This window comes from Salvelinus sp. IW2-2015, linkage group LG13 (genome assembly GCF_002910315.2).
Source record: "Salvelinus sp. IW2-2015 linkage group LG13, ASM291031v2, whole genome shotgun sequence".
Lineage (NCBI taxonomy): Eukaryota > Metazoa > Chordata > Actinopteri > Salmoniformes > Salmonidae > Salvelinus > Salvelinus sp. IW2-2015.
Window position 1 is genome coordinate 40,767,007 of NC_036853.1, and position 24,428 is coordinate 40,791,434.

Sequence of the window (24,428 nt, forward strand, 5' to 3'; positions counted from 1 at the left end):
TGGTATTAGGTGCCAGGCGCACCGGTTTGTGTCAAGAACTGCAACACTACTGGGTTTTTCCACGTGCAACAATTTCCCGTGTGTATCAATGCTCCACCCCTCAAAGGACATCCAGCCAATTTGACAACTGTGGGAAGGATTGGAGTCAACATGTGCCAACATCCCTGTGGAACGCTTTGGACACCTTGTAAATTCCATGCCGCAACGAATTGAGGCTGTTCTGAAGGCATAAGGGGATGTGCAAGTACAACTCAATATTAGGAATAATGTTTGGTGAACTCAGTGTGGGCCTAGGGTTTCATGCTTTTGGTTGATAAGGGAAGGAACTGGGCCTTAGTCAAAGTTGATGAAAACTGATCAACTCTGACAGCCTTAATAATTACATACTTACATAGTTTTGAGGTGCTCTTGATGTTGGTTGGAGTCGACTCTTTTGGGACTATTCCATTGGTTCCAATTCTGACTGCCTGACTGGTCAAACAGTTGTAGAGATAAACTGACAGGAGTGTTCACCCACTAACAGAGACCTGACAATGAAAGGAACAAGCGCGATGATACATCCAACATAGTACACACATCCCAGGCACCCAACACGCGTTGACTCACCACATAGCTTCAACTTCCAATGTGTAAACTCATCAAGTCGCAGGGGTACTTCATTTTCATGGTTGCTTTTAACAGTCAGCTCTGACGTCACAAGGCATATGCTTTCAATGTTTAATTTGATGCCCGTTTATTGACGGATATCACATTTGTGGCCATGGACTAGAAAAATTACTCACTAACACTAATAGAAACCAATGGAGACTCAAATAGACTAAGCACAGAGTAAGTGTCAAATTGCACCTGAAATCTAACTATGGTCAGTTTTGCAGTTCCCTACTTTAAATGGGTAGCGTAAGGATTGTGTGGATAAAACTGATCCTAGATCTGCCTCTGTGTATGACAGAGAGGGACACACAGAGATACACAGATGCGTATAATTACTTTAGGCTGCAAAGCGGCTCTTCTTTTAACTAAAGTGTTTACATTCTTACATTACCTACAGTATTTAAGCCTGGTTCAGAAACAGCACTTATAAAGAATCTATTACAAACAGTTCACTCAGTCAGTGACAGGTATGCTGCAAGCCTGTAAATCCATAGCTTGTAGGACAGTGACACCTTGCGTTCATTTATTTCGCTCTCTGCCTAAGCACTGATCAGAGTACAAAAACCTTCAGGGTTGGTTTCCCGGACACAGATTAAGCCTGATCTTAGACTTAAAAGCGAACTCGCTTGTGCTCAGGAAACCGCCCCTCAGAGTACAGACTTCAAATAAAAGACAGGAACAGAAAATCAAGTGTCAAATTTCTATATTTAAACCAGCCGACCAACAACCTGACTATTTGACAGGTTTATACCACACAGAGAGAAAGGAGAGTCAGTGTAGTGTACTTACAGTATGTACAGTATGTGTGTGTGCGCACGTGTAAGTGTGTATGCATGTGTGTTCTGCATCGCTCCCATAACATTGTCACTTTTTATTTATTCATATAGTGCGTGTGTATATTTTGCGGATATCTACTCAATATTTCTGTACAGCAAGACACACAGGACACGAGAGAGGGAGCAGGGGGTTACGAGTTTACATGGGGACAGCAAATAGGGAGATGAATAAAACAAATGTCACTCTACAGCCTCAGTGGGCCCAGTCACGTGCAAAGAGTGGGCAGCAGAACAAATGGGAGTAGGGTGAGAGCGCCCACTTGTCCAATCAATAGGAGGAATCCATCTCTCTGTCCTCCCTCACTTCCTCATCCATCTTTCGACCGTGCTTCCTGAAGTACTTGTACCTCTGAACATAAAGCTTGACCAGGTTGCTCACCTTGACCGGGTTGATCTCTCCCTTTCGACTGTGGCAGATCTGAGAAGCAGAGACAACCACACACACACACAGATCGGTATTAGTCATAAACACACTATATCAAATTGCTGTTAAACTAACTACACAGTAATTACTCTAGGCTGTAATTACTTACAATGCAACGTAATTACAACTTCCAATTGTTACTGTGTTGGAACATAGTTACATATTCTGCATTATAAACCGGGTAGTTTGTATCCTGGATGCTTAATGGCTGAAACAGTATTCCAGCCTTGTGTATATTAGACAATATACCACGGGTATGATGCAAAAATACTTGTTTACTGTCCTGTTTTCATGTTGGAAACCAGTTTATAATAGCAATAAGGCACCTCTAAGGTTTGTGGTATATGGCCAATATATAGTTTCGCATCGTGCATAAGAACAGCCCTAGGCCAATGCCGTTTTAGAGAATTTGGCAGTATGTCTAACTGGCCTCACACTGAACAAAAACATAAACACAACATACAACAATTTAGTCACAGATCATATAAGGAAATCAATTAAATAAATTATTTAGGCCGTAATCTATGGATTTCACATGACTGGAAATACAGATATGCATCTATTGGTCACAGATACCTTCAAAAAAAGGTATGGGCGTGGATTACAAAACCAGTCAGTATTTCGTGCGACCACCATCTGCCTCATGCAGCGCAAGACATCTCCGTCGCATAGAGTTGATCAGGCTGTTGATTGTGGCCTGTGGAATGTTGTCACTCTTCATTGGCTGTGAGAAGTTGATGGATATTGGCGGGAACTGGAACACGCTATCGTAAACGTCGATCCAGAGCATCCCAAACATGCTCAATGGGTGACATATCTGGTGAGTGTGCAGGCCATGGAAGAACTGGGACATTTTCAGCCTCCAGGAATTGTGTACATATCCTTGCGACATGGGGCCATGCGTTATTATGCAGAAACATGAGGTGACGGCGGCAGATGAATGGCACGACAATGGGCCTCAGGATCTCATCACAGTATCTCTGTTCATTCAAATTGCCTTCGAGAAAATGCAATCGTGTTAGTTGTCCGTAGCTTATGCCTGCCCGTACCATTGGGCACTCCGTTCACAACATTGACATCAGCATACCGCTCCCCCACACAATGTCACACACGGTGTCTGCCATCTGCCCAGTACAATTGAAACTGGGATTCATCTGTGAAGAGCACACTTCTCCAGCTTGCCAGTGGCCATCGATGGTGAGCATTTGCCCACTGAAGTCAGTTACGATGCCAAAACTGTAGTCAGGTCAAGACCCTGGTGAGGACTACGACCATGCAGATGAGCTTTCCCTGAGACAGTTTGTGCAGAAATTCTTCGGTTGTGCATACCCACAGTTTCATCAGCTGTCCGGGTGGCTGGTCTCAGACGATCCCGCAGGTGAAGAAGCCGGATGTGGAAGTCCCGGGCTGGCGTGGTTACACATGGTCTATGGTTCTTATGAACATTACATTCTCTGGCAACAGCTCTGGTGGACATACCTGCAGTCAGCATGCCAATTGCATGCTCCATCAACTTGAGACATCTGTGGCAGTGACAAAACTGCACATTTTAGAGTGACCTTTTAGCGTTCCCAGCACAGGGTGCAACTGTGTAATTATCATGCTGTTTAATAAGCTTCTTGATATGCCACACCTGTCAGGTGGATGGATTATCTTGGCAAAGGAGAAATGCTCACTAACAGAGATGTAAACAAATTTGGGCACAAAATTGAGAGAAATAAGCTTTTTGTGCATATGTTATTTCTTTAAATATTATATTACAGCTCATGAAACATGGGACCAACACTTAACCTGTTGTGTTTATATTTTTCTTCAGTGTATTGGCCAATATATCACACCCCCTCGGGCCTTACTGCTTAAATATACTACACTTACTCTGGCCTTATTTATGAAGTCTACTTCCAACAACTGCCCACACCTGTTTGTGGAAATTCTATAAAACATTCACAAACAAGTCAAAAGTAATTGTATCGACACCACACCACTCAGTCTAGTAATTACGCCAATCTTTTAACATTGTGTTAGCCAATCTTAAAATGTCAAACAGGTTGTTATTCCTATGGAACAAAATGCACCTACACTCCGTTACGGAGTGACACTACAGCCTAAACCCAAAAGCCTGACCATTGCTGAGCAGACTTTTTTGTTCCAGCCCAGCACTAACACACCTGATTCAACTGCTTATCCAACCATTTATCAAGTCATTCATAGAATAAGTTGTTTTACACCATCGAATAACAAAGTTAACACTGTGCTAAGCCACATAACACTGTGCTAAGCCACGTAACAACACTGTGCTAAGCCATGTAATAACAGCGTACTTAAACCATGTAATAATACTAATAACATTGTGCTAAGCCATGTAATAACAAAGTAATGCAGCTAAAGCAGGTTTATGGTTAGAGGGCTGGGTTACCTTGTGCACTGCCTTCCTCAGGATGTCCTTGTAGTCGTCCTTGTTGATGTCTTTACGCTGGTAGTAAGGCTTAATGGCCAGCTTCACCTCCTCCACCGCACGCTCCTGAGTGTGGAGCTTCTTCAGGTACTAAGAGTGAGATAAATAAAATAAGAGGTGCAGTACCAGTGTTGCATGGTATACCGAAACGTCAGTACTTTTTAGATACCAGAACATGAAAAACTGTTTTGCAGTAGAATTTGTTACTTTCGGTACTTCTGTCAAATGTGTCTCACGGATCAAGCCGTTCTTATCAGCACAGTCGACCCCTTATTAAAGAGCGCACAGTGCCTGCTCCACTTGCTAGCCTGCACTGGGAGTCTGGGCTGCATCATATAAGCTCCCACTCATACTGCACAGAAGTTAACAGACTTGAATAATGCGACAAGGCATGTAGATGTTGAAACTGTTAATTACTGTTCGCAAAACAAAGTCGATACAGGCTAGAACCCTTTACAATGGAAGAATATACCGATAGTGTCCAGCTTCGTAGGCTAACTTTCCTTGCTAGGTGACAGCTAAAGCTAACATCAATTCACTACCCTAGTTTGCATATCATCACAAACAAAGTCTAAGGCATAATATATTGATTTCATAGCTGATTGCCAATAAAAACTTTATGGATTCACTTATTTGGTCTCTTTCTCATCTCTCCAAAAGATGATCTATTGCTTCACCGAACTGACTGCCTCGTGAATGACATCATTACTCATTAAAGAGACAAACATTTTTATGAAAAAAGCTACTTCTATGCAAATGCTGTTAATGAATACAATAAAATGTGCCAAAATGGAAGGGAAATGGTTTGTCATCTGTAGCCCCATGGAATCACCCAAAAACAAGCTCAATAACTCAATGCATGCACACACTCCTATTGAATATGCATTCACCTGTATTGTGGATATGCTACAGATGTATTTACCATTGAAATAAATTATTACCATTATGTAGTTAGATTGTTTTTACCTAAGTCAAACTGATTGCATAATTGATTAATTAATGCATACATGGCTGTCTCTGAAAAAAATGTTTGTAAACAAATGTGTTGATATTGAACTCAAAAGATGCCCAACGTTTGAACAGAGCAGTAGCTGAGCATATCTGTCTGGATCATGTGCCATTCTGTAACTTTGGCTTTTTTTGCCGCGTTATTGTTTTGGTATCGAGCATCGTGATACTAAACCTAGTATCAGTAATGAAGTCAACATTCTGGTATTGTGCCAACACTATGCAGTACTGTACTGATAGTCACATGACCTTATTCCTTTACACACACACACATCAGTAAATGGAAGATATGGGAGCGGTAGAAAGACATGTTTTTTAATGGTGCTACCTTGTCAGGGTCCTTGCTGTCGTTGTCCCAGCCTATATCACTGAAGTCTCCGGACCCTCCCGAGAACCCAGAGGGCATGGGAGGGGGCGGGGTCTGGGCACAGCCACCACCCAAAGACATGCCATGGTGCAGGTGGCTGGGCGGGGTTTTGGTGCAGCCCACCAATGGGAGAGCGCTGTGCAGGATGAACTGGGCAGGGGTGGGGCCAGGGGAAGGAAGAACATGGGAGGAGGAAGAAGAGGAAGGGGCATGCTGCGATGAATGGTTCTGATTGGTTTGGGAGAGAATCTGCAAGAGAGAGAGATGGAAGGTATGATGAGAAACGGTTGGTCAGATATCGAACACCTTCAAAACAATCCAAGACAAATATGTAACACGTATACAGTGCCTTCAGAAAGTATTTACCTCCTTTGACTTTTTCCACATTTTGTTGCGTTACAGCCTGAATTTAAAATGGATTCAATTGAGACCTAGTGTCACTGGCCTACACACAATACCCCACAATGTCAAAGTGGAATTATGTTTTTAGAAATTAAAGGCTGAAGTGTCTTTAGTCAATAAGTATTCAACCTCTTCAGGGGGTTCAGGTACAAAAATGTGCTTAACAAGTCACATACGTTGCATGGATTTCACCTTTATTTAACCAGGTAGGCTAGTTGAGAACAAGTTCACATTTGCAACCTGGCCAAGATAAAGCAAAGCAGTTCGGCACATACAACACAGAGTTACACATGGAATAAACAAACATATAGTCAATAATACAGTAGAAAAAGTCTATATACAGTATGTGCAAATGAGGTAGGATAAGGGAGGTAAGGCAATAAATAGGCCATGGTGGCTAAGTAATTACAATATAGCAATTAAAACACTGGAATGGCAGATGTGCAGAATATATATATATATATATATATATATATATATATATATATATATATATATATATATATATATATATTATATATATATATATATATATATGAATGTGAAGTAGAGATATTGGGGTGTAAAGGAGCAAGATAAATAAATACAGTTGGGGATGAGGTAGTTGGATGGGCTATTTACAGATGGGCTATGTACAGGTGCAGTGATCTGTGAGCTGCTGACAGCTGGTTCTTAAAAGCTAGTGAGGGAGATATGAGTCTCCAGCTTCAGTGATTTTTGCAGTTTGTTCCAGTCATTGACAGCAGAGAACTGGAAGGAAAGGCGGCCAAAGGAAGAATTGGCTTTGACCAGTGAGATATACCTGCTGGAGCGCGTGCTACGGGTGGGTGTGCTGCTATGGTGACAGTGAGCTGAGATAAGGCGGGGCTTTACCTAGCAGAGACTTGTAGATGACCTGGAGCCCGTGGGTTTGGCAACGAGTATGAAGCGAGGGCCAGTCAACGAGAGCGTACAGGTCGCAGTGGTGGTAGTATTTTGGTGACAAAATGGGTGGCACTGTGATAGACTGCATCCAATTTATTGAGTAGAGTGTTGGAGGCTATTTTGTAAAAGACATCGCCGAAGTCGAGGATCGGTAGGATGGTCAGTTTCACGAGGGTATGGTTGGCAGCATGAGTGAAGGATGCTTTGTTGCGAAATAGGAAGCCGATTCTAGATTTAATTTTGGATTGGAGATGCTTAATATGAGTCTGGAAGGAGAGTTTACAGTCTAACCAGACACCTAGGTATTTGTAGTTGTCCACATATTCTAAGTCAGAACAGTCCAGAGTAGTGATGCTGGACGGGCGGGCAGGTGTGGGCAGCGATCGGTTGAAGAGCATGCATTTAGCTTTACTTGCATTTAAGAGCAGTTGGAGGCCACGGAAGGAGAGTTGTATGGTATTGAAGCTCGTCTGGATGTTAGTTAACACAGTGTCCAAAGAAGGGCCAGAGGTATACAGAATGGTGTCGTCTGCACAGAGGTGGATCAGAGAATCACCAGCAGCAAGAGCGACATCATTGATGTATACAGAGAAGAGAGTCGGCCCGAGAATTGAACCCTGTGGCACCCCCATAGAGACTGCCAGAGGTCCGGACAACAGGCCCTCCGATTTGACACACTGAACTCTATCAGAGAAGTAGTTGGTGAACCAGGCGAGGCATCATTTGAGAAACCAAGGCTGTTGAGTCTGCCGATAAGAATGTGGTGATTGACAGAGTCGAAAGCCTTGGCCAGGCCGATAAAGACGGCTGCACAGTAATGTATTTTATCGATGGCGGTTATGATATCGTTTAGGACCTTGAGCGTGGCTGAGGTGCACCCATGACCATTTCTGAAACCAGATTGCATAGCGGAGAAGGTACGGTGGGATTCGAAATGTTCGGTAATCTGTTTGTTAACTTGGCTTTCGAAGACCTTAGAAAGGCAGGGTAGGATAGATATAGGTCTGTAGCAGTTTGCGTCTAGAGTGTCTCCCCCTTTGAAGAGGGGGATGACAGCGGCAGATTTCCAATCTTTTGGAATCTCAGACGATACGAAAGAGAGGTTGAACAGGCTAGTGATAGGGGTTGCAACAATTTCAGGCAGATCATTTTAGAACGAGAGGGTCCAGATTGTCTAGCCCGGCTGATAATAGCATTTAACATTATTTTTGAATGACATCATCATCTCTGTAACCCACACATACAATTATCTGAAAAGGTCCCTCAGTCAAGTAGTGCATTTCAAACACAGATTCAACCACAAAGACCAGGAGGTTTTCCAATGCCTTGCAGACATTGAATATCCCTTTGTGCATGGTGAAGTTATTAATTACACTTTGAATGGTGCAGCAATACACCCAATCACTAAAAAGATACAGGAGTCCTTCCGAACTCAGTTGCCGGAGAGGAAGAAAACCCCTCAGGGATTTCACCATGAGGCCAATGGTGCTAAAAGAATATTTTGAATCCCCTCCAATTTCGATCTTGTCTCATTGCTGCAACTCCCCAACGCTTTCGGGAGGCGAAGGTCGAGTCATGCATCCTCCAAAACATGACCCGCCCGCTTAACTCAGAAGCACCAATGTGTGGAAGGAAACACCTTTCACCTGACGACCGAGATCAGTCTGCAGGCGCCCGGCCCGCCACAAGGAGTCACTAGAGCACAATGAGCCAAGTAAAGTCTCCCTCCCCTAACCCGGACGACGCTGGGCCAATTGTGCGCAGCCCTATGGGACTCCCGATCACAGCCGGTTGTGATACAGCCCGAGATCGAACCATTAGTGACGCCAGTGCCTTAGACAGGTGCGCCACTCGGGAGGCTCGACCAACGGTGAATTTAAAACATTTGCAGGCTGTGATAGGAGAAAACTGAGGATGGACCAAAAACATTGTAGTTACGCCACAATACTAACCTAAATGACAGTGAAAAGGAATCCTGTACAAAAAAATATTCCAAAACATGCATCCTGTTTGCAACAAGGCACTAAAGTAAAACAGCAAAAAATGTGGCAAAGAAATTAACTTTGTCCTGAATACAAAGCATTATGTTGGTACTAACAACACCTCAGAGTACCCCTCTTCATATTTTCAAGCATGGTGATGGCTGCATCATGTTATGGGTATGCTGGTCATCGGAAAGGACTAGGGATTTTCTTTGTATAAAAAGAAACGGAATAGAGCTAAGCAGAGGCAAAATCCTAGAGGATAACGTGGTTCAGTCTGCGTTCCAACAGACACTTAGAGACAAATTCACCTTTCAGCAGGACAATAATCTAGAACACCAGGCAAATGTACACGGGAGTTGCTTAACAAGACAACATTGAATGTTCCTAAGTGGCCTAGTTACAGTTTTGACTTAAATCTGCTTGAAAATCAAATATTATTTGTCACGACCTGAATACTGACCTGAATACAATGGTGTAGAGACATTATTGTGAAATGCTTACTTACAAGACCTTAATCAACAATGCAGTTCAAGAAATAGAGTTGCGAAAATATTTACTAAATACAAAGTAACATAATAAAATAACAACAATGAGGCTATATACAAGGGGTAATTTGTAAATGTAGGCAGGGGTAAGGTGGCTATGGGGGGAGTCAACGCAAATAGTGTAGTTGGCCATTTGATTAATTGTTCAGCAGTCTTATGGCTTGGGGGTAGAAGCTGTTATGGAGCCTTTTGGACCCAGATTAGGCGCTCCGGTGCCGTGCGGTAGCACAGAGAACAGTCCATGACTTGGGTGACTGGAGTCTGACAATTGTTTGGGACTTCCTCTGACACCACCTAGTATATAGGTCCTGGATGAAAGGAAGCTTGGCCCCAGTGATGTACTAAGCCGTACGCACAACCCTCTGTAGCGCCTTACGGTTGGATGCCAAGCAGTTGCCATACCAGGCGCTGATTCAACCGGACATATTCAAATCAACCCCATCCCAGACCGCTGTCCCCACATGCTTCAAGATGACCACCATTGTTCCTGTTGCCAAGAAAGCTAACTGAACTAAATGACTACTGCCCAGTAGCACTCACTTCTCTCAAGGATCTTATCACCTCCACCCTGTTACCCTAGACTCACTCCAATTTGCTTACCGCCCCAATAGGTCCACAGACGATGCAATCGCCATCACGCTGCACACTGCCCTATCCCATCTGGACAAGAGGAATGCCTATGTAAGAATGCTGATCATTGACTACCGCACAGCATTCAACACCATAGTACCCTCCAAACTCATCATTAAGCTTGAGACCCTGGATCTCGACCCCACCCTGTGCAACTGGGTCCTGGACTTCCTGACGGGCTGCCCCAGGTGGTGAAGGTAGGAAACAACATCTCCACTCCGCTGATCCTTAACACTGGGGCCCCACAAGGGTGTGTTCTCAGCCCTCTCCTGTACTCTCTGTTCACCCACGACTGCGTGGCCATGCACGGCTCCAACTCGATCATAAATTTCGCAGACGACACTAGTGGTAGGCTTGATTACCAACAACAACAAGACAGCCTCCAGGGAGGAGGTGAGGGCCCTCAGAGTGTAGTGTCAGGAAAATAACATCTCTCTCAATGTCAGCAAAACAAAAGAGATGATTGTGGACTTCAGGAAACAGCAAAGGGAGCACCCCCTAGTAGCTGTTTTTCAATCTCAAGGCCATCAGATTGTTAAACAGCCACCATTAGCACAGAAGCGCCTGCCTACTTACAGACTTGATATCATTGGGCACTTTAATAAAAGGAACTAGTCACTTTAATAATGCCACTTAAAGAATGTTTACATATCTCGCATTACTGATCTCATATGTATATATACTGTATCCTTAACTATCTATTGCATCTTAGCCGCTCGGTCACTGCTCATCTATATATTTTATACTTATATAGTCTCATCCCATTCCTTTACATCCCATTTCTCACCCCCCCCCCCCTTAAAAGATTTAGATGCACTATTGTAAAGTGGCCGTTCCACTGGATGTCATAAGGTGAATGCACCAATTTGTAAGTCGCTCTGGATAAGAGCGTCTGCTAAATGACTTAAATGTAAATGTACTAGATTGTGTGTATTAGGTTTTGTTGTGGAATTTGTTAGATATTACCCCTTAGATACTGCTGCACTGTCGGATCTAGAAGCAAAAGCATTTCGCTACACTCGCAATAACATCTGCTAACCATGTCTATGTTCGCAATAAAATTTGATTTGAACCAGTCAGGATGATCTCAATAGTGCAGCTGTAGAACTTTGAGTATCTGGGGACCCATGCCAAATCTTTTCAGTCTCCTGAGAGGGGGAAATTTGTTATCATGCTCTCCTCACGACTGTCTTGGTGTGTTTTGGACCAAGATAGTTTCTTGGTGATGTGGACACCAAGGAACTTGAAACTCTCGACCCGCTCCATAACAGCCCTGTTGATGTGAATGGGGGCGCGTCCAGCCCTCCTTTTCGTGTAGTCCACGATCAGCTCCTTTGTCTTGATCATGTTGAGGGGGAGGTTGTTGTCCTGGCACTACACTGCCAGGTCTCCGACCTCTTCCCTATTGACTGTCTCATCGTTGTCGGTGATCAGGCCTACCACTGTTGTGTCATCAGCAAACTTAATGGTGTTGGAGTTGTGCCTGGCCACACAGTCATGGGTGAACAGGGAGTACAGGAGGGGAATTAGCATGCACCTAAGGGGCCCCCTGTTTAGGATCAGCATAGCGGATGTGTTGTTGCCTACCCTTACCACCTGGGGGCGGCCAGTCAGGAAGTCCAGGATCCAGTTGCAGAGGGAGGTGTTTAAGTCCCAAGGTCCTTAGCTTAGGGATAAGCTTTGTGGGCACGATGGTGTTAAACGCTGAGCTGTGGTCAATGAAAAATATTCTCACATAGGTGTTCCTTTTGTCCAGGTGGGAACGGCCAGTGTGGAGTGCGATTGAGATTAAGTCATCTGAGGATCTGTTAGGGCGGTATGCGAATTGGAGTGGATCTAGGGTTTATGGGATAATGGTGTTGATGTGAACCATGATCAGCCTTTCAAACCACTTCATGGCTACCAATATGAGTGCTACGGGGCGGTAGTCATTTAGGCAGGTTAACTTCGCTTTCTTCGGCACAGGGACAATAGTGGTCTGCTTGAAACATGTAGGAATTACAGACTCAGTCAGGGAGAGGTTGAAAATGTCAGTGAAGACGCTTGCCAGTTGGTCCACACATGCTTTGAGTACATGTCCAGGTAATCCGTCTGGCCCCGCAGCCTTGTGAATGTTGACCTGTTTAAAAGGTCTTGCACACATCGGCTACGGAGAGCGTGATCCCACAGATGTCCGGAACAGCTGGTGCTCTCATGCATGCGTCAGTTGCTTGCCTCGAAGCGAGCGTCATAAGGCATTTCGCCCATATGGTATGCTTGCGTCACTGGGCAGCGTGCGGCTGGGTTTCCCTTTGTAGTCCGTAATAGTTTGCAAACTCTGCCACATCCGACAAATGTCAGAGCCGGCGTAGTAAGATTCAATCTCAGTCCTGTATTGACGCTTGCTTGTTTGATGGTTAATCTGAGGGCATAGTGGTTCGTATAAGCGTCTGGATTAGTGTCCCGCTCCTTGAAAGCGGCAGCTCTAGCCTTTAGCTCGGTACAGATGTTGCCTGTAATCCATGGCTTCTGTTTGGGATATGTACGTACAATCACTGTGGGGACGGCGTCGTCGATGCACTTATTGAAGAGGCCGATGACTGATGTGGTTTTCTCCTCAATGCCATTGGATGAATCCCGGAACATATTCCAGACTGTGCTAGCAAAACAGTCCTGTAGCGTAGCATCCGAATTAGAGGTCGACCGATTATGATTTTTTCAACGCCGATACCGATTATAGGAGGACCAAAAAAAGCCAATACCGATTAATCAGCCAATTTTAAATGTATTTATTTATTTGTAATAATGACAATTACAACAATACTGAATGAACACTTATTTTAACTTAATATAATACATCAATAAAATCAATTTAGCCTCAAATAAATAATGAAACATGTTCAATTTGGTTTAAATAATGCAAAAACAAAGTGTTGGAGAAGAAAGTAAAAGTGCAATATGTGCCATGTAAAAATGCTAAAGTTTCAGTTCCTTGCTCAGAACATGAGAACATAATGAAGGCTGGTGGTTCCTTTTAACATGAGTCTTCAATATTCCCAGGTAAGAAGTTATAGGTTGTATAATTATAGGAATTATAGGACTATTTCTCTCTATACCATTTGTATTTCATATACTTTTGACTATTGGATGTACTTATAGGCACTTTAGTATTGCCAGTGTAACAGTATAGCTTCCGTCCCTCTCCTCGCCCCTACCTGGGCTCGAACCAGGAACACATCGACAACAGCCACCCTCGAAGCATCGATATCCATCGCTCCATAAAAGCCGTGGCCCTTGCAGAGCAAGGGGAACAACTACTTCAAGGTCTCAGAGCGAGTGACGTCACCGATTGAAACGCTATTAGCGCGCACCCCGCTAACTAACTAGCCATTTCACATCGGTTACACCAGCCTAATCTCGGGAGTTGATAAGCTCAGCTCAGTGCTTGAAGCACAGGGAAGAGCTGCTGGCAAACGCACGAAAGTGCTGTTTGAATTAACGCTTACGAGCCTGCTGCTGCCTACCACCGCTCAGTCAGACTGCTCTATCAAATCATAGACTTAATTATAACATAATAACACACAGAAATACGAGCCTTAGGTCATTAATATGGTCAAATCCAGAAACTATCATTTCGAAAACAAAACGTTTATTCTTTCAGTGAATTGCGGAACCGTTCCGTATTTTATCTCACGGGTGGCATCCATAAGTCTAAATATTCCTGTTACATTGCACAACCTTCAATGTTTTGCCATAATTACGTAAAATTCTCGCAACGAGCCAGGCGGCCAAACTGTTGCATATACCCTGACTATGCGTGCAAAGAACGCAAGAGAAGTGACACAATTTCCCTAGTTTAATATTGCCTGCTAACCTGGATTTCTTTTAACTAAATATGCAGGTTTAAAAAAAAATACACTTCTGTGTATTGATTTTAAGAAAGGCATTGGTGTTTATGGTTAGGTACATTCGTACAACGATTGTGCTTTTTTCACAAATGCACTTTTGTTAAATCCTCCCCCGTTTGGCGAAGTTGGCTGTCTTTGTTAGGAATTGCTGCATATACCCTGACTGCGTCGCACAGAACGCAAGAGAAGTGACACAATTTTCCTAGTTAAAAGAAATTCATGTTAGCAGGCAATATTATCTAAATATGCAGATTAAAAATATATACTTGTGTATTGATTTTAAGAAAGGCGTTGATGTTTACAGTTAGGTACACATTGGTGCAACGACTTTTCGCGAATGCGCTTGTTAAACCACCCGTTTGGCGAAGTAGGCTATGATTCAATGATAAATTAACAGGCACCGCATCGATTATATGCAACGCAGGACAAGCTAGATAAACTAGTAATATCATCAACCATGTGTAGTTAACTAGTAATTATGTTAAGATTGATTGTTTTTTATAAGATATGTTTAATGCTAGCTATCACCTTACCTTGGCTCTTTGCTGCACTCTCATAACAGGTAGTCAGCCTGCCACGCAGTCTCCTCGTGGAGTGCAATGTAATCGGTCATGATCGGTGTCCAAAAATGCTGATTACCAATTGTTATGAAAACTTGAAATCGGCCCCAATTAAATCGGCCATTCCGATTAATTGGTCGACCTCTAATACGCATCATCTGACCCCTTCCGTATTGAGCGTGTCACTGGTACTTCCTGCTTTAGTTTTTGCTTGTAAGCAGGAATCAGGAGGATAGAATTATGGTCAGATTTGCCAAATGGAGGGCGAGGGAGGGCTTTGTACGTGTGTGTCTCCATGTGTGGAGTAAAGGTGGTCTAGAGTTTCTCCCCCTTTGGTTGCACATGTGACATGCTTGTAAAAATTACGGTAAATGGATTTAAGTTTGCCTACATTAAAGTCCCCGGACACTAGGATCGCCGCTTCTGGATGAGCATTTTCTTGTGCGATCTTAGTACCAGTATCGGATTGTGATGGTAAATAGACAGCTATGAAAAATATAGATGAAAACTTGGTTGACTTGCTTAGTTAAATAAAGGGAGAAAAAAAATTTACCAAAAAAAATGTGTGGTCTACAGCTTATCATAAGGTACTCAACCTCAGGTGAGAAATACCTCGACTTCCTTAATATTAGACATCGTGCACCCGCTGTTATTGACAAATAGACACACCACCACCCCTCTTCTTACCGGACGTAGCTGTTCTGTCCTGCCGATGCACGGAAAACCCAGCCAACTGTTTATTATCCGTGTCGTCGTTCAGCCACGACTCGGTGAAACATATGATTTCACAGGTTTTAAATGTCTCGTTGGTAGGATAGTCTTGAACGGAGCTCATCCAGTTTATTCTCCAGGTGATTTCATGTTGGCCAATAGAACAGATGGTAGAGGCGGGTTACCAAATAGGGCTATCTTGTCACAACAATTGATTGGCTCAAACGCATTAACTTCTTAAAACTTCTTCGGGATCGGTGTCCCTTCCATGGGATGGTTGAGCTAACGAAGGCTAATGCGATTAGCATGAGGTTGTAACTAACAAGAACATTTCCCAGGACATAGACATGTCTGATTAATTCTTGTTAATCTAACTGCACTGTCCAATTTACAGTAGCTATTACAGTGAAAGAAAACCATGCTATTGTTTGAGGAGAGTGCACAATTTTGAACATGAAGTTATTAACAAATTAGGCACATTTGGACAGTCTTCATACAAATTTTTGAACCGAATTGCAATGGTGCATTGGATCAGTCTAAAACTTTGCAAATACACTGCTGCCATCTAGTGGCCAAAATGTAGATTGCACCTGGGCTGGAATAATAATAATACATTATCTCTTGCATTTCAAAGATGGAACAAAAAAAATACAAAAGAACGGTTGTTTTTTTCTTTGTATTATCTTTTCCCAGATCTATTGTGTTATATTCTCCTACATTCCTTTCACATTTCCACAAACTTCAAAGTGTTTCCTTTCAAATGGTACCAATAATATGCATATCCTTGCTTCCTGAGCTACATGCAGTTAGATTTGGGTATGTCATTTTAGGCGAAAATTGAGAAAAAAACGGGGGTGGATCCTTAAAAAAAACAAATAAACTTTTATCAAGGCACACCTGTTAACTTCGCTGGGATATGTGGGACGGTAGCGTCCCACTTGGCCAAAAGCCAGACAAAATGTAGCGCGCCAAATTCAAATATATTACTATAAAAATCTATCTTTCATGAAATCACACATGAAAGACACCAAATTAAAGCTACACATGTTGTGAATCCAGCCAACATGTCTGATTTCAAAAAGGATTTATGTGGAAAGCACACCAAACAATTATGTTAGCTCAGTACATAGTCACAGAAAAACACAGCCATTTTCCCAGCAAAAGATAGTCACAAAAAGCAGAAATAGAGATAAAATGAATCACTAACCTTTGATGATCTTCATCAGATGACACTCATAGTACATCATGTTACACAATACATTTATGTTTTGTTCGATAATGTGCATATTTATACCCACAAATCTCGGTTTACATTGGCGCCATGTTCAGAAATGCCTCCAAAATATCCGGAGAAATTGCAGAGCCACGTCAAATAACCGAAATACTCATCATAAACTTTAATGAAAGATACATGTTTGACATATAATTAAATCTACACTTGTGCTTAATGCAACCGCTGTGTCAGATTTCAAAAAGACTTTACGTAATAAGCACACCATGCAATAATCTGAGACGGCGCTCAAACATAACATTTCTCCGCCATGTTGGAGTCAACAGAAATACGAAATTACATCATAAATATTCCCTTACCTTTGATTATCTTCATCAGAATGCACTCCCAGGAATCCTAGTTCCACAATAAATTGTTGTTTTGTTCAATAATGTCCATTACTTATGTCTAAGTAGCTACTTTTGKTAGCATGTTTAGTGCACWTGTKCAAACYCTCGCGCAYATYCAGGCYAACTCGGACGAAAACRTCAAAAAGTTATATAACAGGTCGAAWAAACTGGTCAAACTAAGTAGAGAATCAATCTTCAGGATGTTGTTATCATATATATCCAATAACGTTCCAACCGGAGCATTCCTTCATGTCTGTAGAAGTTATGGAATGCAAGGCGATATCATGAGGAAAGCGCGTGACCAGGAACTGGCATTCTGCCAGACCAATGACTGAAACWCCTCCCATCCGGCCCCACATCACACTAGAGGCTTCATTCCACGTTCTACAGACGGTTGACATCTAGTGGAAGGCGTAGGAAGTGCAAACAGATCCATATCTCACAGGGAATTGAATCGGCGATGAGTTGAACATTGACCAGTCTCAGAATTCTCACTTCCTGTTTGGATTATTTCTTAGGTTTTTGCCTGCCATATGAGTTCTGTTATACTCACAGACATCATTCAAACCGTTTTAGAAACCTCAGTGTTTTATATCCAATAGTAATAATAATATGCATGTATTAGCATCTGGGACAGAGTAGGAGGCAGTTCACTATGGGCACGCAATTCATCCAAAAGTGAAAATGCTGCCCCCTATCATAAATAAGTTAATTGAAATGCATTCCAGGTGACTAGGTCATGAAGCTGGTTGAGAGAATGCTAAAAGCTAAAAGTGTGCAAAGCTGTCACCAAAGCAAAGGGTGGCTACTTTGAAGAATATCAAACATAAAATATATTTTGATTAACACTTCTTTGGTTACTACATGATTCCATATGTGTTATTCCATAGTTTAGATGTCTTCACTATTATTCTACAATGTAGAAAAGAGTAAAAAGAAAAGAAAAACCCCAGAATGAGTAGGTGTGTCCAAACTTTTGACTAGTACTGTATATATACACACACACACACAGATAACGGAATATAATTACTCAGACACACACACCTGGCTGGTAGCATGGATGAACTCCTGGGCTTTGGCTCTACTTGCGATATTGGCCTCTTCCATCTTAAACAGCAGAGCTGTCACTGAAATACAGAGAGCATGGGGTTAGTAAAACCTTATACATATTATATACACTTCATAGTAGCAACAGGAATACACAAAAACATACCAAAACTCCACTTGTTGACATTATTATAATGAATGCTACTGACAGAGACTTACATGCTAAAACTCCTCCGGCCGTGCAGTCCACTCCTGTCTGCAGACTCCAGGGGAGGGTAGGGGCAGCAGGAGGGGGAGGAGGCGGCGGTGGCAGCTTGTTGGCCGAGGAGGAAGAAACAGAAGAGGAGGAAGAGGAGGAGGGGTCTGTGGAGAAAGGAGGAAGGGAAAGCGAGGCGAGGGCAGAGCCAGATGAGGAGGAACAAGGGGGTGAGGCCAGGGATTTGGGGCCTTCGTCTAGAGGGAGGGGCTTCATGTTGGAGGGGCCGTACTGTGAGAGGCCTCCCCCCTGGGAGGAGGGTAGGGACGAGGGACTGGGTGGGGACAGGTTGAGGGTGCTCTGGGTCTGAGCGGGGCAGTCCTCGGGTAGGAAAGAGGGCTCAGGGGTCTTACAGCTGCTGTCCACTGTCTGAGAGTCGGGAGACGACTCCCGAACATCACGTGAGGCGGTGAGGGAGGGCGGAGGGGTGTGGGGGGGTGAGGAGGACGGGGGGAGGACACTGGTGGAAGAGGATGATGAAGAGGATGAGGAAGGGGTTGGACCAGCTGGACCAGAGTGCGGACTGGAGGGTTTAGCCCCCACTCCTAATTGGATGTCGGAGGAAGACCCACCCCAGCCGCCGCCCTCAGAGCTACAGTTGGCCATAGCGCCATCCACGTCCGTCAAACCGCTGGCTAAGCCTTTCTCTCCCCGCGTCTTCTTCGCCAGCCGCCTCCTACGCTTGTTTGCTAGGGACAATGAGGGCGAAGACGCCGAGGAGGATGTGGAGGTGGTAGAGCTGGGCTTGGCCTTCTTGGACTTCAGCGCTGCCACCGTGGGATTAGCCAGCAAGGAGGAAGGTGGAACGGCCAGGGAACTGCTTTTGCCCACCTTCCCCAGGTCCTTGTTGCGTCCACTTAGCAATAGAGGCTCAGAGCAGGGCTTGAGGAACGGAGACCTGCTCTCATTGTCCCTCCTAAAGACCACGGCAATGGAGCCTCCCACCACTGGCAACCCAGAGCCCCCTACTGGCCCGCCCACACCGAGGAGCTCCATGCCCACCTTCCCCGAGCCCACCGGGCCCCCCGTGGTGCTGCTCACGCCCTCGCGCACCAGCACTGACACTTTTGACTGCAGCTTGGCTTTCCTCCCACCCCCACTTAATTTCTTGGACCTGCCAGAGCGACCAGACTCTTTCTTCCCTCCTTTTTCCCCACGCTCTTTCTCCTTCCCTATCTTCCGCCCTCGTTTGGCCGAGGGGAGGGTGGCTGGGGCGGAGGCCAGGCCGGGGGTGGCCTGGGTTGGGGATAGTGAGGAGGTGGAGAGCCCCTTGCCTTTGGGTCGAACCGAGGAGGAAGAGGACGACTTGGACTGACCAGCTTTCTTGCCCGTTCGTGATTTCTTCTTGAAGTGGTGGCGTCCAGGTTTGGTAGCGGTCTTGGGTTTGGCGCTGAGGGCAGCGGGTTCCAGAAGCTGGGGAGGGGAGTCTTCTATAGAAGGGTAGTCTGAATCCAGAGCCTCCCCGTCCAGAGAGCGCATGTCTATCTCCAGTTTGTCTGAGAAGTGGTCCGAGTCATAGCCATGGTAATGTGACGGCGGCGAGAGGGAAAGGCTCCCACGCCGGCCAATCCTGTCGTCTAACTCTTCGTCCGAGCGCCGACGGCTCTTCTTCTTCCTCTTGTGGGGCTTTTCGGAGCCCTGGGAGGGGCTGCGGGGGGAGGATGGAGCCAGTGGGGGGGATCCGGGGAGAGTGGTGGTGGTGGTGGTGGTGACCGTGATGGTGCGCTTGATTGCGAACAGGTCAGAGCCATTGAGATCCTGGATGGATGGCGGCACCACGGGTCGACCATCTCGACGTCTCTCCCTGTCCCTTTCTCTGTCCTGGTGCCTTTCACTGTGCCTTTCTCTGTCCTGGTGCCTGTCCCTTTCCCGGTGCCTTGGTTCTATGCTTCCTTTGGACCTCTTGGAGCTGCCTCTTTCTCGGCTGGTCGATTTGCGGACGCCGTCTCGCTCTCTTTCCCTCTTTATCCGGCTAGAGTGTCCATCCCTCTCCCTTCTCCGGGTGTCGTCTTTCTTTCTGTCCTTGTCTCGATCGCCGTCTCGATCGCCGTCTCGTTCCCCATCTCTGTGTCTGTACCGGTCTCTGTTATTCTCTCTGTCTCTGTCCCTGTCTCTCTCTCTGTGTCGGTCCTCTGAAGTGTTTGACCAGGAGCGGCCACCATGGGCCTGCTGCACTGAGGTGTTTTGTGAGCGGGGGCGTGCTGAAGATTCCGGGGTGCTCCGTCGTCTCTTCTTCCTCTTCCTGCTGTCGCTTCTGCTGCTCCTCCCTCTCTCCTCCTCCACTTTTGTTTTCTTCGCTTTCTCACTCCGCCGCCCCCTCTCCCTGTGTCTTTCCTTCCTCTCACCACCACCACCATCCTTTTCTTTCCTTTTCTTCCTCCTCCTCTCCTCCTCCTCCTCTACCTTGCACTCCTTTCGCTTGCGCCGCTCCCTCTCCTTGGAGCTCTTGGAGGACTTGCGGCTCTTGTCCTTCTCGGCAGTGAGCGGGGAGGGGGCCAGAGGGACGGTGTGAGGAGACGGTGGGAGGTGCTGAGGCGAGAGGGAAGAGGGGAAGGAGGAGCGGTATCTCGCCTTACGCCGGCTGACCAGCTTCCTCCTCAGATCTCCCGCCCCGACCACCACCACCTCTTCTTCTTCTTCTTCCTCCTCCTCCTCCTCCATGGGCTCCCCATCCTCCCTGCCAGGCATCACCGGCCCCGCCCAGTCCCCCTCAGCCCGCACCGACACAAAGCTATCCCCGTCCAACACCCTCAGGATCCTCTCCGGCTTGGCTCCCCTGTGGAGGAAAGGACTGCCAGAGGAGATGGGGAGGACGAGAGGAAGAACTCCTTCCCGGCCTCTCTCCTCCCTCTTTCCTCCATCCCTCTCGGTGGCCCCAACGATCTCACCCTCCTCAATCTCAGAGTGGTCCGAGTGGTTCGCCTTCTCTCTCCTGTCCCGTACTTTCACCCGGGGCTCTTTGGTTCGGTCCAGCCTCCTCCGAAGGGGGAGAGGGAGGGAGCGTGGTGAGAGCGGGGGAACAGAGAAAGCGTCCGTGGAGTCTGGAGGAGCATTGTCTTTCTCCTCTCCTCCTGTCCTCCCCATCTCTGCCTTCCTTCTCTTCCCTCTGGCATCGCTCCCCTTGCTGCTCACGCTGTTCCCTCTCTCCCTCCCTCCCCCCGTCTCTCGCTCCTCTTCCTCTCTCTCTGAGGGGGGAGAGCCGGTCGGATCAAAGGGGTCGTACTTTTCCCCTTCCTCCTCCGCCGCTCCTTCCTCCCTCTCTCCTTCCGTGGGGTGAAATGGGTCGTAGATCTCCGTCTCGAGCTCTTTTTGTCCGTCGGTGCCCACAAGGGGTGAGAGGCATAACAAGGGATCTGAGGAGGAGAAAGAGGGATCAGAGTGAGAGGAGGGGGGAGCCAGGGAGGCGGAAGTGGAAGACACCACGTCACCCATCATCATGCTGTTGGCCCTTCCCTCCTGGATATCGTTGTGGTAGCTGGTTGCCACGGCACCAGGAGAGGAGGATGAAGAGGAAGGTGGGGAGGCGGGAGAGGAGGAAGATGTGGAGGAGGGCAGGGGGCTCTTGGCAGTCTCTGTGATCCCGTGAGGAGGAGGGACAGCAGGCATCCCTTTAAGGCCTGGGATTTGAGTTAAGTCCATGGCCAGGATGGGAGCTGGTCCTGGGGTAAGCTGTAATCCAGAACTCCCTGGAGCCTGGGGTTGTGGGTGGAGGAGGGATACTGAGGGCCGGGGATCAAAGAGTAACCCTGAAAGATGAGACAAGAAATGTTAGGCCTTTATCAACTACCTGGGGCCCACAATCTGTCAAGTGTGTGTGTGTGTTTGGGGGAAGTAGAGTACTGTATGTGTGTATTAGAGTTGGTACAAAGTATTTACCTGTCTTCCTGCTGCCTATACCAGGGGTGACAGTGGACAGGAGACTGAGCAGTGACGAGCCTTCCACTCTCACCTCAGCTGTCAACTCCACTACAAGGTCAGAACTGGAATACAAATACATCACTCATGAAACCACGCACAGTGGAACTGGCACATCTAAATTCCGTTATGTAATTCATTATATAGGGTGTCTCACTCTCCATACATTTCAGCTTACTTTTCACTCTGACATCCTCTCTTTAGCCAGGCATGTGATTTTGACCCCAATTTAGCTGTCCCAGACAAGTTTGAAATCGGAGACAAAATACCCATGGTGTTGCCTACTCGAAGCTCGCAGCTGTCACCGATGCTCGTTTAATGTGAGCGAGTCAGAAAATAAATCTGAGGGCTACCGATCCGTCTTTGAGACATCCCGATATGTTCTAAAATTTTGGATTTTATTGTCATAAAATCTGCACTGCTCTTGTAGAGTGAGATGTTTAAAGACAAGTTGAGAACGGTGATCAGCAATAGCCAATGAGATCCTACCAGTGATGACATTTCGCATCAGCTAGAATGTGTACAAGAGCGATGACTACTACTAGCATGCATTTGTACTTGCCTTTAACCAAAGCGTCAAATCATTACAGCTCTGAAGTTGACAAGCAATGTTACTCAATTCAAAATGTATTGGCTTGACATTTCAACTCTGTATGGCAAGCGTGAATGTCTGACTGAAAACGTTTATGAGGCGGCTTTGAGCAACAGTTCGTTCTAGCTAATCTAATTACATCTTTTTCGAGAGACAGTGTGGTATCGCGAATCCTCACGACCAAGGGAAGAATTTTATAGTGTGTGACCCCCGTCTCTGCCACTTCGTTGTTTCGGCGGGGGTTGCAGTAATGCCAGCTCCCTATATGAAGGGGACAGACAGACAAACAAACACACACATTAATAGCTGCTACAGTCAATGGAAGAGCTTTAAAAAAAAACACACACACACACACACACACACACACTATAACACTCACCAGTTCGCTAGGCTCGTCATCTGGGTTCTCCCTATCACCTTGGTAACACGTCAACCTCGTCCTACTCCTTTCTTCATCCTTCTCTGGAGTCTTTGTCTGATGATACATAACTTAAGTCAAATCAAATTTTGAAGAATCTTGCAGTGTCGTGTATTGCGATGTTAGCTAGCTATCTAATTAGCCATTGCATTAACTGGCAGAGGCAAGCTAACGTTAGCTGTTGCAAAATACCTGGATCATGCCGCACTCTCGTCTGTTGCTTGCAACACCAGTTGACCTGGCTGGTAAACTACATAAACTAACTTAACTAGCAAATACACTTGATCACTGAAAACTAGTTATAATCGTCACGTTTTCACTGGAATCAGATTCGTCGCTAGCTAGCGAGACCTGCCAGAAATAGCAGTAACGTTAGCTAGCTAGCCAGGTTTGATAACGTTAGCTCTCCTCCTAGCTACACCAGTCAAATACATACCTTAGATCCAGTTATATGTTTTGTCCGTTTAAATCCACAATCTTCAAATAACCTTTATTTTCTAAAACGTGAAATGTACGTTTAAAATACACTATTAAAGGTTGAGATATTGTTAAAAGCACAATAAGAGGCCCATCCCATCCATCGCCGACATTTTACTTCCCTTCACTTGAAACAAGGGCCGATGGGAATTGACGTTTTTCGTTGATCGGGTTAATTTTGGGGATGACTTCTTCTTCTTCTTCTATGAGGTTTAACGGCGGTTGGCATCCAATTTGTTTCATTACCGCCACCTACTAGACTGGAGTACAACTCCCTTATACTTTACTTGAAAAAGAAAAATGTACTAAATAAGTACCCTACCATCTAACACTATACTCACAAATTTCAAAATTATATTAAATCAAATTAACACCCCTCCTACTCCACTAATTGAATGTATTTATTCCTACCTCATGTCATCACACTGAAAGGATGGGACATCACCACTTAACACATCCTGTAACTCTTCTGCTGTCAAGTCTCGCACACCGAAATACCTCTCTGCAGCTGCCACCACAACCTCAATTTTCTGACACTTCTGATCCATCCCTGCAGTACAATTAATAACCATTGCTATAAATGCTAAAAATCCAATCTTACTGACAATTAACACATTCCACTACTTTCCCCAATACTACACATTCCTTTGTCTCATGCCCTTCTGCACATTTTTCACACCTTGGACCCTTCCTTCTACACACTGCTGCCACATGCCCA

At 45.4% G+C, this 24,428-nt stretch overlaps 1 protein-coding gene across 1 annotated transcript; it reads right to left on the reverse strand.

Annotated features, from left to right (window-relative positions):
* Positions 1 to 1,337: 1,337 nt before the first annotated feature.
* On the reverse strand, positions 1,338 to 22,941 carry LOC111971476 (splicing factor, arginine/serine-rich 19). Its single transcript, XM_023998270.2, has 7 exons — positions 22,402 to 22,941; positions 22,185 to 22,288; positions 18,272 to 22,054; positions 18,050 to 18,132; positions 5,703 to 5,990; positions 4,328 to 4,456; positions 1,338 to 1,905 (listed from the first exon to the last, which is right to left on the reverse strand). Exons 1-7 carry the CDS (start codon positions 22,494 to 22,496, stop codon positions 1,756 to 1,758), a joined length of 4,632 nt encoding a protein of 1,543 aa, XP_023854038.1. The 5' UTR covers positions 22,497 to 22,941; the 3' UTR covers positions 1,338 to 1,755.
* Positions 22,942 to 24,428: the final 1,487 nt, after the last annotated feature.